The 15048-nt window shown below is 52.5% G+C and overlaps 1 protein-coding gene across 4 annotated transcripts in view; it reads left to right on the top strand.

The window, feature by feature from the left end:
• ALDH9A1 (aldehyde dehydrogenase 9 family member A1) overlaps positions 1 to 15048 on the top strand; it is a 262831-nt gene that overhangs the window by 87794 nt on the left and 159989 nt on the right. For 2 of the 4 annotated variants that reach the window (XM_078641404.1, XM_078641401.1), the window contains exon 2: positions 10025 to 10198. In XM_078641404.1, the coding sequence (XP_078497530.1) occupies positions 10033 to 10198 (166 nt within the window). In that variant the 5' untranslated portion in view covers positions 10025 to 10032. Of the gene's footprint in view, positions 1 to 9815; positions 9859 to 9933; positions 10199 to 15048 lie in introns of those variants that run through there. The other 2 variants (XM_078641392.1, XM_078641397.1) reach the window with 2 other exon arrangements.

Below are 15048 nucleotides of genomic sequence, written 5' to 3'. Positions count from 1 at the left end.
GGCAAACAGGAGGCAGGGCAGCAGGACATCCCATTTGCGTCGTAGTGGCTCTTCTAGGCCCTGGATCATCCCCTTGAGAGTCCGGTTGAACCGCTCCACAAGTCCATTCCCTTGGGGATGATACGGGGTGGTGAACTTATATGTGACCCCGCACTGTTGCCACAGGTACCGCATATACTTCGATATGAAGTTGGTGCCCCGATCGCTCACGACCTCTCGGGGGAATCCTACTCGGGAGAAGATCCCCATCAGGGCTCGCCCCACCACGGGAGCGGTGATGGTTCTGAGGGGGATGGCCTCAGGATAGCGGGTGGCGTGGTCCACCAGGACAAGTATGAAGCGATGCCCTTGCGAGGTTTGAGGGTCCAGGGGCCCCACAATGTCTATTCCCACTCGCTCGAAGGGGGTGGTCACTACTGGAAAAGGTTGGAGCGGGGCCTTCACCTTCCCCCCGCTCTTTCCGCTGGCTTGGCATGTCGGGCAGGTGCGGCAGTGGTTGTGTACATCGTTGCGCATTTTGGGCCAGTAAAAATGGGTCACCAGGCGGCTGTAAGTTTTGTCCTGCCCCAGGTGCCCGGCGAGGGGCACATCGTGCGCCAGGTTCAAAAGGAAGTCTCTGAATCGTAGGGGAACCACTAGCACTCGGCTGGCCCCCAGCTCGGCAATTTTCTGTTCACTGTATAGGAGGTCGTGGTCCCAGTAGACCCAGTGGGACCCTGAGGTGTCCCCGGTAGCTTGGGCAGCGGCTTGTTGGCGGGTCCCCTCGAGGGAAGGGCAGGTCTTCTGTTCCTGCCGAAACTGTTCTCGGGTGGGACCACCCTCTTGGCGCCATTGGGCGAGTTCGGGGATGTCGCTGAGCTCATGGTGGTCTCCGGGCTGAGATGGCCTGGTCTCGGAGTCGCATTCTTCATGGATGGCAGGGGGGGGGGTGGCTCGGGCCACTCCGGCTCCTCGGTCGGGGCGGCCTCGGTCGCTGCCGGGGCTCGGGCCGCCATAGATCGGGTCGTCGCACAGACCCACTCGGGTAGTCCCATCATTCCTAGGTGCTCTCTCCGCTCGACTTGGGCCCAGGGAGAGCTCTCGAGGTCGTTCCCAAGGAGGCAGTCCACGGGGGCGTCGTCCCGGACGGTCACCTAGAGGGTGCCCGACACTCCCCCCCATTCGAAGGGAATTCGGGCCATCTGGCATAGAGTTTCAGAGTTGTCGGCGGCCCTCACGGGGCATCGTACGTTCGGGATGATCTGTTCGGGGGTCACCAAGTGGCAGCGGACGGCCGTCACACTGGCTCCCGTGTCTCGGAGGGCTTCGGTCCGTCGTCCATTGATGTGTACCCACTGACGGTATTTTCGAGTGTTGCTCGGTAGCGGGGTCTGGGGGACCAGGTCTCTATTGCCCAGGCAGGCTAGGGCCATGGCGGCCGGTTCATACTCGGTTTGATCTTCCTCGTAGACCTCTACGTCTTCTTCTCCCTCCTCTCCCAGGGCTGCCGCAGCGAACTGGCGGGTCGGAGGCCCAGTGGGGCCGGGCCGCTGGTTCATGGGGCAGAGGGGGTCATTGGCATAGTGACCGGTCCGCTGGCATCTGTGGCAAGTAATGTTCGGGTGGGGCCCCGGCCGTGCTGGGGGGGTCCCTCCTCTGATCAGGGACGGCGAAGTGTTATTCGGGGGGGACCCCTGAGGGGGGCCCCGGCCAGGGGCCGGCGGGAAGCTTCGGCTCTGGTTTTGTCCTCCTCCGCCTCCACGCTGGCGGGGGTGCCCCCGGCCGCCCGGTCCTGTTTCTCCTATCGGTGTTCGGGGGACCCGGGTGCTTACCCATCGATCCGCCTCGGCGGCGAGTTTCCGGGGCTCGGTTAGCTTGCTGTCGAGTAGATGCTGTCTGAGCTCGACAAAGCAGTTGTTGGAGAGGTGCTCCCAAACGATGAGGTCGAACAGCTGCTCGTAGGTGGACACTTTGCTGCCCTTTATCCATCCTTCCAGGGCCCTGCTATAAAAGTTCACGTACTCGACCCACGTGGTACCGGGGATTTTCTTGCAGTCTCTGAATCTCTGCCGGTACATCTCGGGGGTGAGGCCATACCGTCCTTCATGTGGTCATAGGAGGACATTACGTCGTCGGCCAGCTCCAGCAGGGTGACTCTTCCTTCACTGACGAATCTCCCCCATAAGCCGGCACCCCAGTCTTTTCGCGGAATGCGGTGCGCGGTCATGGCAACTTCGTACGCCTTGAACCATTGCTGGATATCGTCATTCTTGTAGTACTCCTTGACGATATCCTTCGGGATGTGGACCTTCGGGTCGGTAGGAGGTGGAGGGGTCCGGGCTACCGCGGCGCCAGCCTCTTCGAGTTTGGCTTTGATCTCTAGTTCTTTGAGGCCACGCTCATGTTCGTATGCGAGTTTTTTTTCTTCCAATTCTCTTTGCCGCCGCCTTTCTTCCAGATCTCCCTCTAATCGCAGTTGTTCAAGGGCCATTTTCTTTTCTGCTAATTGGAGTTCTCCGTCCAGCCGGAGTCGGGCGAGCTCTAGTTCATGGAGCCGACTCCTCTCTCGCTCCCGGGCGTCTTCTTGGGAGAGGCCCGGGTCCCTGTTGGCGGTTCTTTCCTCTATGGGGGCTATGACGGTACTCACGGGTACTTCTCGGACAATGTCATTGTTCGTTTGGGGTGGGGTCTCTCTGGTCTCCACCCAGGTTTGCAGCGCTTCTTTGAAATCGTCCTTTGTGCTTAGTCCGGTGGTAGCGATACCCAAGTCTTTGCAAAATTGTTTAAGTTCTTTATGGGTATACTCCTCTAATAGGTCTTTCTGGAATTCTGCAGTGGTTCCGGCTTCCTTAGTAGTCATCGTGGCTCTCTGTCAGTAGTGACGTGTTACTCGCTGTACGATTTGCGTGGGCTCGGATCCCGTCGCTTGCCACCAATGTTGGAAAGGCGACCCCAGGGGAGACAGAAGGTGTCTGACTGTCCGCCCCGAGACCCACCTCTCCTTTTGGAACAGGCCGAGCGCCGTAGGGAGGCCTCCTTGGCGAGGCTGCTCTCCTACAATCGTAACAGCAGAGCAATCACACTACTTACAGATAGACGCCACACAGGAAGGATATTCACAAGAATCTTTATATAAGTAATCGAAGCAAGTTCTTGGCAGGATAGCAGGTAAGGATCGAGGGATCCGTAAAGTCTTGGTCTCGGGGATAGGGGGTAGTGGGACAGTCTTGGCACCAACTGGTGCGTGGGTAGTTCAAGGGGTCAGGCCGCGACAGCGTCAGCAGGGCCTCGAAGGTGGTTCAGCTTGGTCAGGCCGCGACAGCGTCAGCAGGGCCTCGAAGATAGTTCGGCGTGGTCAGGCCGCGACAGCGTCAGCAGGGCCTCGAAGGTAGTTCAACTTGGTCAGGCCGCGACAGCGTCAGCAGGGCCTCGAAGGTGGTTCAGCTTGGTCAGGCCGCGACAGCGTCAGCAGGGCCTCGAAGGTGGTTCAGCTTGGTCAGGCCGCGACAGCGTCAGCAGGGCCTCGAAGGTTCCAGGTGCAAGAGTTCAGATCAGGATCAGCCGCGACGAGGTCAGCAGGGCTTCGACTCCAGATACAACTGCCGTCCTAATCCAGGGCTGGCCCAGATATAGGACTGGAGGGCTTTGATGTCCGGACCCTCGCGCCTGGGGGTCAGAGGGGCCGGGATGAAGGTGTCCAGACCCCCAGCAGGGGGGTGGAGCCAGCGCCCAGGGAGGCTGGAGGGCGATTGATACCAGGCGTCCGGGGGCGGCTGGAGGCCCATCGAAACTCTCCTCCTCCGGGATCTTGTCGAGTGGCCACTTTACCACCTAGGGGTATCTTGGTGCCTCAATGTCGGGGCTTTGCTGGGGCCGGGGCCTGGGATGGCGGCGGCCACGTGTTCGGGTCGTGATGGCCCCGAGATGGAGTCGGCCGGAAAGGGTGGCCTGGTCAGGTTGCCAGGCTGGCAGCGTTGGCGAGCAGGTTCCGCCGGGGTACCCGGGAGGGGTTGTAGGTGGCCGGGGAGTGCACACTTCGAGCCCATGACCAGCAAAGACTACGAGAGGTTCCTCTTCCGTCAAGCAAGCCAAGAGGCAGAAGAGTCACTAGACGCATTCCACGGCAGGCTGAAAGACCTAGCCAGCACGTGTGGTTTCCGCGATGAACAAGAGGAAATACGGGGACAGATAATTCAGGGGTGCTACTCCTCTAAGCTGAGAGTCACGATCCTACAGAAAGATGGCAAGCCACTGGCAGAAATCCTCAAGCTAGGGCACTCCAAAGAACTATCACAAGCCAGAGCTTCACACATGGAGGCTGCCATTCACAGACCCATCAAGGCGGAACAAGTTAACACGGCAGAACAGGTCAACGTTGTTAAACCCAAACCACGCCAATATGGCGGGAAAAAGCAGCAAGATCAGCGCAGAGAGTGTGGATACTGCGGGGGACAACCCCACCGAGCCCAAGACTTCCCAGCACGAGGAAAGCGGTGCAGCTCATGCGGATGGATGAACCATTTCGCGGCAGTATGCAGATCATCCAAGTCAAAGAAGGAAACGGCACATGCCATAAGGGAAGATCGAGACAGCGAGGACATGGACGAAGACACAAACGACTACCCTGTCCATTACGTATTTGCCATCAACCAACCACTGCGGAAGAAGCGTCGTCTCCCGAAATGTCGTATCAAGATACACCAACAAGAAGTGAGAGCCACAATCGACACCGGGGCATCCATCGAGCTAATGGCGGCAAACGTGTATAACCAACTTAGCGCCAAGCCCCCCACTGCGGACCGTGAAGATCAGAGTATTCGCATATGGGAAGAAAACGCCGATTCCGCTAATAGGATGCTTCCAGACAGAACTCCAACACCAGGACCTGAAAGTCCCGACGACCATCTATGTCACTAAAGAGGGCAGTGGTATGCTGATCAGCGGGCAGGCCGCCGAAGAGCTCCGGCTGATATCATTCGCCATGGCCGTGCTAACGGAAGAACTGGAGACCATCCTGGAGGAGTTCGAAGACACATTCCGAGGCATTGGGTGCCTAAAAGGAAAGGAGGTATCCCTCCACATTGATCAGTCGATTCAACCAGTAGCCCTCAGACACAGGAGAATAGAATTTCATCTGACGAAGAAAGTGGAAGAAGCACTTGAGCGGCAAGGCATTATTGAAAAGGTCAGCGGACCCACCCTGTGGGTATCCCCGATCGTGGTGGCGCGCAAACCGAAGCAGCCTGGCCAAGTGCGCATATGCGTGGACATGCGCCTACCCAACGCCGCTGTCAAAAGAGAAAGACACTTGATCCCCACGATCGACGACATCTTAGGGGAATTAAACGGAGCCCGATGGTTCTCGAAAATGGACCTCCGATCAGGCTATCATCAGCTGCCTCTCCATCCAGATTCCCGGTACATAACCACATTTTCCACCCACGTAGGCCTCAGGCGATACCGACGCCTCAACTTCGGCATCTCCAGCGCTGCGGAAGTCTTTCAGAACACGAACAGAGAAGTCCTCAGTGGACTCCCAGGCGTCCTCAACGTCAGCGATGACCTGCTCGTCTATGCCAACTCCATCGAGGAACATCATCAAAGGCTACGAGGCGTACTGCAGAGAATCAAGGATGCAGGCTTAACACTGCACCGCGAGAAGTGCCAATTCCTTCAGATAAAATCAGCTTCTTTGGCTATACTTTCTCAGACCAAGGGATAGCTCCAGACCCAGACAAGGTCAAAGATGTGCAGGACGCACCGGCCCCCTCCAACATATCCGAGATGCGGAGCTTCCTGGGTATGGTGAACTTCTGTGGGAGATTTGTGCCAGATCAGTCAAACCTCACCAGGCCACTCCGAGAGCTGACTAAGAGCACTACCCCCTGGCAGTGGGGAGAAGAGCAAGAACAAGCATTCCGTGACACAAAAGCAGCCCTATCAGTGGACAAGACACTGTCGTACTTCGACCAATCCAAATCGACAAACATAGCCGTAGATGCCAGCCTCTATGGCCTGGGGGCGATGCTAACTCAACATAAGGGCAATGACGAGTGGGCCCCCATCGCGTATGCCAGTCGCTCCCTCACGGACACAGAACAAAGGTATTCACAGATAGAGAGGGAGGCAATTGCAATCCACTGGGCGTGCAGGCACTTCCATGTCTATGTATATGGACACCCTTTCACAGTGTCAACGGATCATAAGCCTCTGATTCCCCTATTCCGAGGGTCAGTGTCGAAACCTCCACCAAGGATCGAGAAATGGATCCTCCAACTGCAAGAGTACGACTACCAGGTTGACTACAAGCCGGGGGCGACCAACCCCGCGGACTATCTATCCAGACACCCCCGCGCTGCCACCAGGGTAGAGCAGGAGGACGCAGAGGAGACAGAGGAGTACGTGAGGGTCGTGCTGGAAAGGTCGAGCCCCTACCCATGAGCTTGGAAATGATCATCGAGGCCACCCGGAACGATGAAGTGCTACAACTGGTGATGAGTGCCCTAAGATCCAACGACTGGCGGCCAATCCAAGCTTCATTGAACAAGCGGACACCGCAAGCCAAGACCTCGTTGGAAACACTGCTGAGAGTGAAGGAAGAACTGTCATTTGACAACCAGGGATGCCTACTGAGAGGACCGCGGATAGTGATGCCGGCCAGCCTGACCCAGCAGGCCGTGGAACTCGCTCACCGAGGACACCAGGGCATGGTGAAGACCAAGAGTAGACTCCGAGCCAAGGTGTGGTTCCCGGAGATGGACGCCATGGTGGAAAGAGCAGTCCGGACATGCCAATGGTGCCAAGCAGCGGGTCAGCCTGATCGCCCACCCCCAGTGATCACCGAGGACAGCCCACAGCGACCGTGGGAATGTGTCAGCGCAGATTTCAGACACCTACCGGATGGAAGATATATGTTGGTCATGATTGATGACTTCACCAAATACCCAGAAGTCGAAGTGGTTGAGACACAGACAGCAAGAGAGGTCATTGCTAAGTTCGAAAAGACAATAGCGACTCATGGCATCTTTGAGACCGTCAAAACTGACAATGGTCCACCTTTTCAGGGACAAGAGTTCGCTAAATACCTCCAAAGCTGGGGAATCCATCACCGGAAAGTAACCCCCCGCTGGCCTCAAGCCAACGGGGAGGTGGAGAGGTTCATGCGCACGCTGAACAAGGTCGTGAGGATAGCCCACGCCGAGGAGGCGCCTCTGGAAAGGGCAATCTATAGTTTCCTGCGAGAGTATCGCCTAACACCCCACCGAACCACTGAGGCAGAGCCGGGTCCCGCGAGCATGGGGCGAGTAGTCAGAGACACCATCCCTACTCATCCCGCGTGGACCCCGAGCCAGACGGACAGACAAACAACCATCTCCAACAGAACCCGGTCCAATGAGTACGCCAACTTCCGGCGCAGAGCAAAAGAATCGGAAATCCGGGAACAGGACCGAGTATATGTGAAGGACAGATACCCAGGGAGCAAGTTCCGACTCCCCTTTGAACCCAGACCGTGGAGAGTCCTACGCCGGACTGGCACCATGGTGACCGCCCAACGAGGACCGGAGACGGTTACCAGGAACGTGTCGTTCTTCAAGAAAGCCCACCCAGACACTGTCTGTCCCCAAGACTCGGAGCAGAGGGAGGAAACATCAAACCAGCCCGAAGAACCGGACCGACCGGAGAGCGAGAATCAAGGTGCACAGGATGGAGGCGCAGAAGCGAGCCCCTCGATATCTGGAACCCCCAGACTAGGCACCTCCCGGTCTCCGGACAACCGCCCGGACATCCGACCCTCCCCCCAGGCCACCCCCGTGAGGGTCCCTGCCCGCGGAGAAATGGCGAGATACAATCTGCGGAGAAACCCTGCTCCGTCCTCCCAGCTGGCCGACTATGTGGTGGACTGATTCTGAACGAGCCCCCATCAGACTGGTAACTGGCCTCAAGGCCCTGTTTCTTACAATGACTCCTTGATATTTTGAACTGTATTTTATTTTAAATAAAGGTTAGAAGGAATGTAATGTTTGGGGACCGCGTACAAGCGGTCTAGTCCTCCGCGCACCGGAAGGTGCGCCTACGTGAGCGCGTGACGCAACGCGCAGTAGTATAAAATAAAAGAGGCGTGGCCAGCAAGTTAGTCCCGGACCACGCACAGACTACACCAGGTGTCCCGTGTGTTCTTTCAGCCGCAGCGCCAGCTAGGCCGCGCGCATGCGGTTCCAAGAGCACAGCAGAGCACAAAGGGGAACAGAACAGTACAATCAGGGCAATACTACGGCGATAACAGGGGGCAGAGCACAAAGGGCAACAGAACAGAACAGTACAACAGTACAATCAGGGCAATACTACAAACCACAGCGGCGACACAGTCAGGACAGCGGTACAGCTAGTGCGAGGGGCGGCGGCAGCACGGGACCGGGTGACTTCCTGGAGGGGCCACGCGGCGGGTAGAGCGACCGGCACTGACGAGGTCAGGCTGGGTCACAGCTCCCCGTCGCACGGCCACTACGTTAAGTACTCAGTGGGAGGGAGGAGCAGCTGGGAGGTGGGAGCGGGGTGGCGAATGGAAGAGGGTCGAGGGAAACCAGAAGGAGAGGGGGCAGGGCCGCGGTGGAGCAGCGGCAGGGAGCGGGGTGGACCAGCGGGGTCAGAAGCGCTAGGGGAGATGTCGATAACAGGGGGCCGAGCACAAAGTGCAACAGAACAGAACAGTACAATCAGGGCAATACTACGGCGATAACAGGGGGCAGAGCACAAAGGGCAACAGAACAGAACAGTACAATCAGGGCAATACTACGGCGATAACAGGGGGCAGAGCACAAAGGGCAACAGAACAGAACAGTACAACAGTACAATCAGGGCAATACTACAAACCACAGCGGGGACACAGTCAGGGCAGCGGTACAGCTAGTGCGAGCGGCGGCGGCAGCAGGGGACCGGGTGACTTCCTGGAGGGGCCACGCGGTGGGTAGAGCGACCGGCACTGATGAGCACAGCCATCCAACAGAGGCTTCATCAGTCATGTGGCCCTAATAATAAAAGGGAGCTGGTTGCACATGCCTTGGCTCCAATTATACCCAGAAACCCATTGTCTGTGTTCTCTTTTCACAGTTAGGTGGGATTAGAGTTCCACCATTACAGAAAGGAATGTTGGGCATGCATGCTACAACTTTTCATGAAATATGTTTAGTTATTTAAAACTTTATTGTGCAATAACTGGATTAAAAATACAAGTTCAGGTAGGTTTTGAATGTTCAACTATGCCACGTTTCTCAGCTCCATGCACGATGTGCTGCTCCAGTCCAGTTTTTTTTCCTTTGAATTCCTTGACATGGAGGGAGTCATGTTTGCTCTATTTAAAATTCAGGACTACATGTCCCAAAATTCAGGGGTAAAAAAAACTAGACTGGAGCAGCAAATCACACATGGACCTGGGCAACTTCACACCTAAGATATTCATCAACAGAAAATAATATCAGGGACGCTCAAGATTGTTCAGTGAGTTAATATGCTGTGGCTTGCAGATCGCAAGTTAGAATCCTAGCAAGGCATATGCCTTCTATAATTGGTATATTGGATTGGATGATGGTAACATCTTTTATTTATAGACTGCTTATGACGCCGCTGATAAACACTAATTATTTTGCTAATTTCTTGCAGCCTGCTTCCCCAAAAAGATATGAATTTGACAACTAACACAGCAGCATGCATCTGTGGCTGTCTAACCCACTTTCAGTCATTATTGTACAAAGTTTGCCCTCGAATTCTGAATGAGAACTTTCCGTGTTAGGGTTCTTCGTGTTTTCCCTAAGGCGAAGGTAGTCCAGTTACGACATTTCACATCCCGTTCTAATATGGCGACCGTCCTCTTTAAAAATGAAGGTTAGTGTGGGTTTATTGCAGTTCAGTGACCCGTTCGAAGATGGCGGCTATATTCTGCTTGAACTTGGCCACTTGCCCCTTGGTCCCCGCCCCTTTCCCATGTTCCATATAACTGTTGCTTCTTCTATTGCTCTTCTGTCCCGTTCACTGTCTTGTTTCCCCCCAGGTCCGTGCATGCTCACCACCGCCTTACTCCGCCAAACCCCTGCTCGCATTGCTGCAGCCATGAGCCTCAGCACCGGGACCTTCAGCAACACCCAACCTCTGAACTACCGCGGGGGCGCCCGGGTGCATCCAGTCGATGGCACCCAGAAAGAAGAAGCTTTCGAGCCCTCCACAGGTGAGAGGGTAAATGGCGTGGGGCGAGATGGGCGTTGCAGCATTTGGCATGGAATGGGCTGTGGGTAAAATACCCGGTGAACGTTTCGTGCCATATTTCCTTAAAGTTTCTACTGGAACTCCTTGTTGGAGGTAATTTTGGCATTGGACTATGGCTACCAGAAAATGACAGTGACTTTAAAAAACAAAATGTGTGTGTTTTTGAATGGTAAGCAGTAGGATCAAAGGGAAGAGGTTTGACTTCTAAAATGTTAGGCACAAATGGGGTCTCAAATTGGACATTCGATCAATTTACAGCGCATTAAGACCGTATGTTAGAGGGCCAGTGTGTTTGAGTTGAAGTTGTCTGCTGTGTTTGTACGATGGAATTAATAAAACCTAATGCTAATTGTACTTAAAAGCTATACTTTTGACACAAAACTTTCCTGAAGTTCATTCCTTGCTTTTGTCCTTCCCAGTTTTACAGCAGTTGCTATCGTCAATCCCCTTAGGTCCTCGTTGCTGCAAAGTCGCAAAGTCCAAAAGTCCATACTTTGTCAGCACTTTGTTTAGAGGCACTGGTACAGAGGCATTCTTACAAACCCGACTGCTTCCCTTTCTAAAAAGGTGTGCCCGAAAATAATTACATTAATTAAGTTTTCCATTAATTTGCATAGTTCAAAAATGTAGAGTTATGCAGAACATCATGTCAACACGTGTTTTGTGAGATTAACATTGCTTCCTCCTGGCAAATACCTTGTATAAGAAATATCATTTACTTTGCAGAAGGTGTAGCCATGAAATTTGGTCACATTCCGAACATCTGAAGGCACTTCGCCAGTTACCTTTCCTGAATAACTCTAAAATAAAATTGGTGTGCTGGCCTTGGACTAAAGATGGTGTATATGTTTTGTGACATTTGCCCAACCTATTGAAATGTTTAGTGGTGTTAAAGACTGGCGCACACTTGAATCAAACTCAGTGCCGTTTAGAGGCTGGCACCAACTTATGACACACACTTCTATTTCAGCTTCTTTTACCAAACAAACCCCAATATCCTCCCTTTCAGGTTTGTTGTTGGACTCTGGTATAGGTAGTTAATTGACCTACATGTTCATGCTGTCTAAACTTGTTGATTGACTTGCAGAACACCGAGAAGGATTCCCTCTGTTTACCAAGGTTACTTAGTACAGATGTGAGGGAAGCAGTTTGGTTGGACAGCAAAAAAAATCATTAATGCAGAATAGGACTCAAAATTGCACTAATTGGAGAGAGCTTAAATTATTTAGTACGCTAGGTCACACATTGCAAGGAATTACTCATTTGAAACAAACAGCAGATGTCTAATTACAGCGTACTGTATCTTGCCAGTGGCTACTCTACTGGCCCTCACTCTAGACCCCTCGGAGGCGTTCAACCATTAAGAACCTTAAAATGCTGCTCAATCCAGCATGTGTCATGATTAGTTTGCCTCTCCCATTGCCACATCAATCTTGTTTCAGCTACACAGCCTGAGAAAGAGCTTTCCACATCTCCCCTTCTATGCAGTAAATTAGTTCACCAATGCAGTGACAATCGTGCCAGACAGTTTCTTCTGTTCGCTTCTTGGTAGAAAGGGGTTATTTAATTACAAGTGGTCACACTACTTTACTCCGATTATGGTCAGGCTGGTTCATGTACAAGAAGGTATGTGGCTGAGCCCCTGAACCTGTGGCAACCTTGTATACGAAGCACTGCAGGACAATGTTATACAACTAATATCTTCACTCCTGCTGGTTGGGTAAGAAAATTTTATTTTGAATGTGTTGTAATGTCGTGTGATAATGTGCAGTGACACTCTTGTGGTCCTCGGTTGACTCCTTAAAAAGTTACGTAATCAGATGGGGTGTTTTTGGGTGTGATCAATAAAGTTGATGCCTCAGTGTATTCAGTCAATGGTTGCATGCAGAAGAACAAAGACGTGTGTTACAGAGCTCTGTGTGTAACATGGTCATTTATGTGCCCTAGAGCTGCGGAGGACACTACAACTGGCGATTATTAGAGGATACGTGGCCTGAAGGAACAAGATTGCTCACCCTGAGGGTTCGCAGTGGTCCATCAAAATGCTCAACCTGGCACAGTAACCCGCATCATGCGTTAGACTAACTAATTTCAGTGTGGTGGTACACATCACCACACTGAAATGCGGAGTCGCGCGTAATGACGCCTCCTCAGCACTAAGTAAATCATGCACCAATACTGAAAAACAAAAGCTGGTCTCGTCTGGAGTGGCAGTGCACTGTGCGCGCTGCTTCCTGCAGGGTTGGGAGTGAGTCTGCAACTATAAGCTGCTACGATGTAACAGAATTCACCGACACGTGCTGCAGCATGATTAATGACTATATATTCATGAGTCATGACGGTGTGGCGTGAGTCGTGAGCGGGCATCTACAGTTCAAACTAACTAGTGGCAGGCAGTGGAAGCTGCAGCGCTGCTCGCAGCATGACCAAGTTGTGCAACAGTTATTTTATCAAACACTCGACTGACCTGACCGGTGGCTCAGCTCACTCTGAACGGACCGCCTCGGAGTTAACCCTCAGCAGCCCAGCACACCAGCCCCATCTGTGTAGCTGCTGGTAAACCACACAATCCTGCCCGGGCCGGTGTTTGCTGCTGCAGGTGTCGTTGCAGCGAGGTGTGTTGCAAAGTTAGTAAGTAGTGCCTTGTGGGGTATCTCTCTCGGCTGTAAAATGTTTTTGAAGTTTATTAATAGCGCCGGTGATGCCGTTTCAACTACCTTCATTTTTCTAGGATTCTGCTTGGATTACTGCATACAGAGTTGGAGCGGGTCTAGGAAAAACTAGGCTGGTGTAGTGAGTGATGATCAGTTGACGTTATGGGGCTTCTGCTAAAGTGATCGCTCTCCCTTTGCCTCATGGGGCTTCTGCTAAAGTGATCGCTCTCCCTTTGCCTCCAGAATGCAGCAGTAATGAGATCAAGAAAGTCTTCCTTGAGCATGGGTTGCTTAAGTCGGACAGTTGTGAAGGCATTGAACATATTGATGATCGTACCGGAATATACATTTCCTTGAGTTCACTTAATGGTGGAAATGTTCGGAATGGAGATTTTGTTTCTAGTTGAGCCATGTAACCCGCTTTAAGGAGACTAAGCACATATTTAAATAAAACATAATGGATGTGGGAAGTTGCAGCACTGATAAAGGGTTCAACCTGCCCTTTATGATGACAAAGGAGAACCAGATGGTTGGGGAGGGGATGGAGCCCATTATACTTCTTAACACAAATGTGTGCAGGGGCCTCTTTGTTCATCTGTGCAGTGTGAAGGCTCTGGATTCCCATCATGTTATGTTAGAAATGCAAGTTATTTCATAACTTGTTGCAGAGGCCTCCTTGGGTCTTGAGCAGCTCTTTTCTGAGAAGTTTGCATGGAGTGCAGGTTCCCGCTTTGCCCAATTTAACAGTGAGTCTTTATTTTTTTTGTTCATGTGCGCAGGCCTGCTTGGCAACACCCCTGATGTTTTTTTTTTCCCTTGTGCCGCAGTCATGATCATCTAATGAGCTGCTGTCTGCCTTCCCTGTTACAGCTGTGAACTGCATCATTCAGCAGTCTCTCTGGTCACTGATAGCTGTGGTGTTAGTCGCTTGGACTAACTCGTTTTGGGTCGGGTGACTGAGCCACTATGGTGCTTGCCAACTTAACTTCTTCGTGCGCCAAGCATCACTGAGTCTACAGAGCCTGTAGTTTAGCTCTGTGTGACAGGCTGCAACTGGTGTGATGGTGTCACCAGCAGGGCTTGGCAGTTAGTGGGCGGCATGCTGGACCGGTGCGCACTGCTCAGTAAAACAGCTTGTAACCTATGATTCAACTCTACTTAGGGGTCTTCGTTTCTCAAATGGGTGTATTTTCTGATATTTATATGTTGCTCTTGTCTTCATTGCTTGATTTTGCTCATGAGAAAGGGTAATAGTCATTGAAATGTCACTCTTAATTACATTGAAATTAAGAAAATGTCTCAGAGCAATTTGAAACCTTGGCTGCTATGAGTGCTTGTGTGTCCCAAGAAACAATCTACGGCTGGCGTATGTGGAGTCAAAACGCTGCTTCAGCGCTTAGTAGGCCATCGTAGACGGTGAAGGCCCTACAGAGGAGAACCCCGTCGTTGGCTGCTTGCATGGAAGAATGCAAGTGTAAGAAAGATTGCCACATGAAGCAACCCAACTTACTTGGACTTTGCTCCAAGATCATTCTGAAGGAGAGTGGCTGCCCTACAACGTTTATCATAGAACATGGTGCATCGATCAACATCATGCCAGCAAAACAGTACAATGAACTGTTTCCAGTGCCACGTCTATCGCTATTGAAAACCAAGGTGTACACGTGAGCTGCTTCCACGCCATTGCAAAGTCAAGTATCATTCGTAGCGAACATGAGGCAAAAGGAAACTACTGTAAAAGCACCAGTTCCCCAAGGTACTTCGTCAAGTGCATGTCTACTTTGTTTCAGCACAGCTGCTGATATGGGACTGATGTCAACAACCACCTCAGTGCACACTCTGAAATAGTGAGTCCATTCCTATTGTTTCATGGACTTGGGGAAACCCTGGACAATAAAAGTAAAACTTGACATAAATGAGCACATTGTCAGTGCTTTTCCTTTACAGGAGGCCGGTGAGAAGGAACTATAGACACTGTTCAATCATGACATTGAGGGCTCTACTGGTCCGACACTGGGAGTGCAGTGCACAGTTGCGTTGATATGCGCCACGCCAACAAAGTAATCAAGAGAGACCTCCAGGTCAGCACATAGTGGATGTGATTGCACAGCTGAATGGCACAGGAATACCATTAGCTCGAGCTGGAAGAGCACTGTAG

The sequence above is a fragment of the Lissotriton helveticus genome, chromosome 1_1 (assembly GCF_964261635.1).
Source record: "Lissotriton helveticus chromosome 1_1, aLisHel1.1, whole genome shotgun sequence".
In the NCBI taxonomy this organism is placed as follows: Eukaryota; Metazoa; Chordata; class Amphibia; order Caudata; family Salamandridae; genus Lissotriton; species Lissotriton helveticus.
This window is presented reverse-complemented; position numbering and strand designations above follow the sequence as displayed.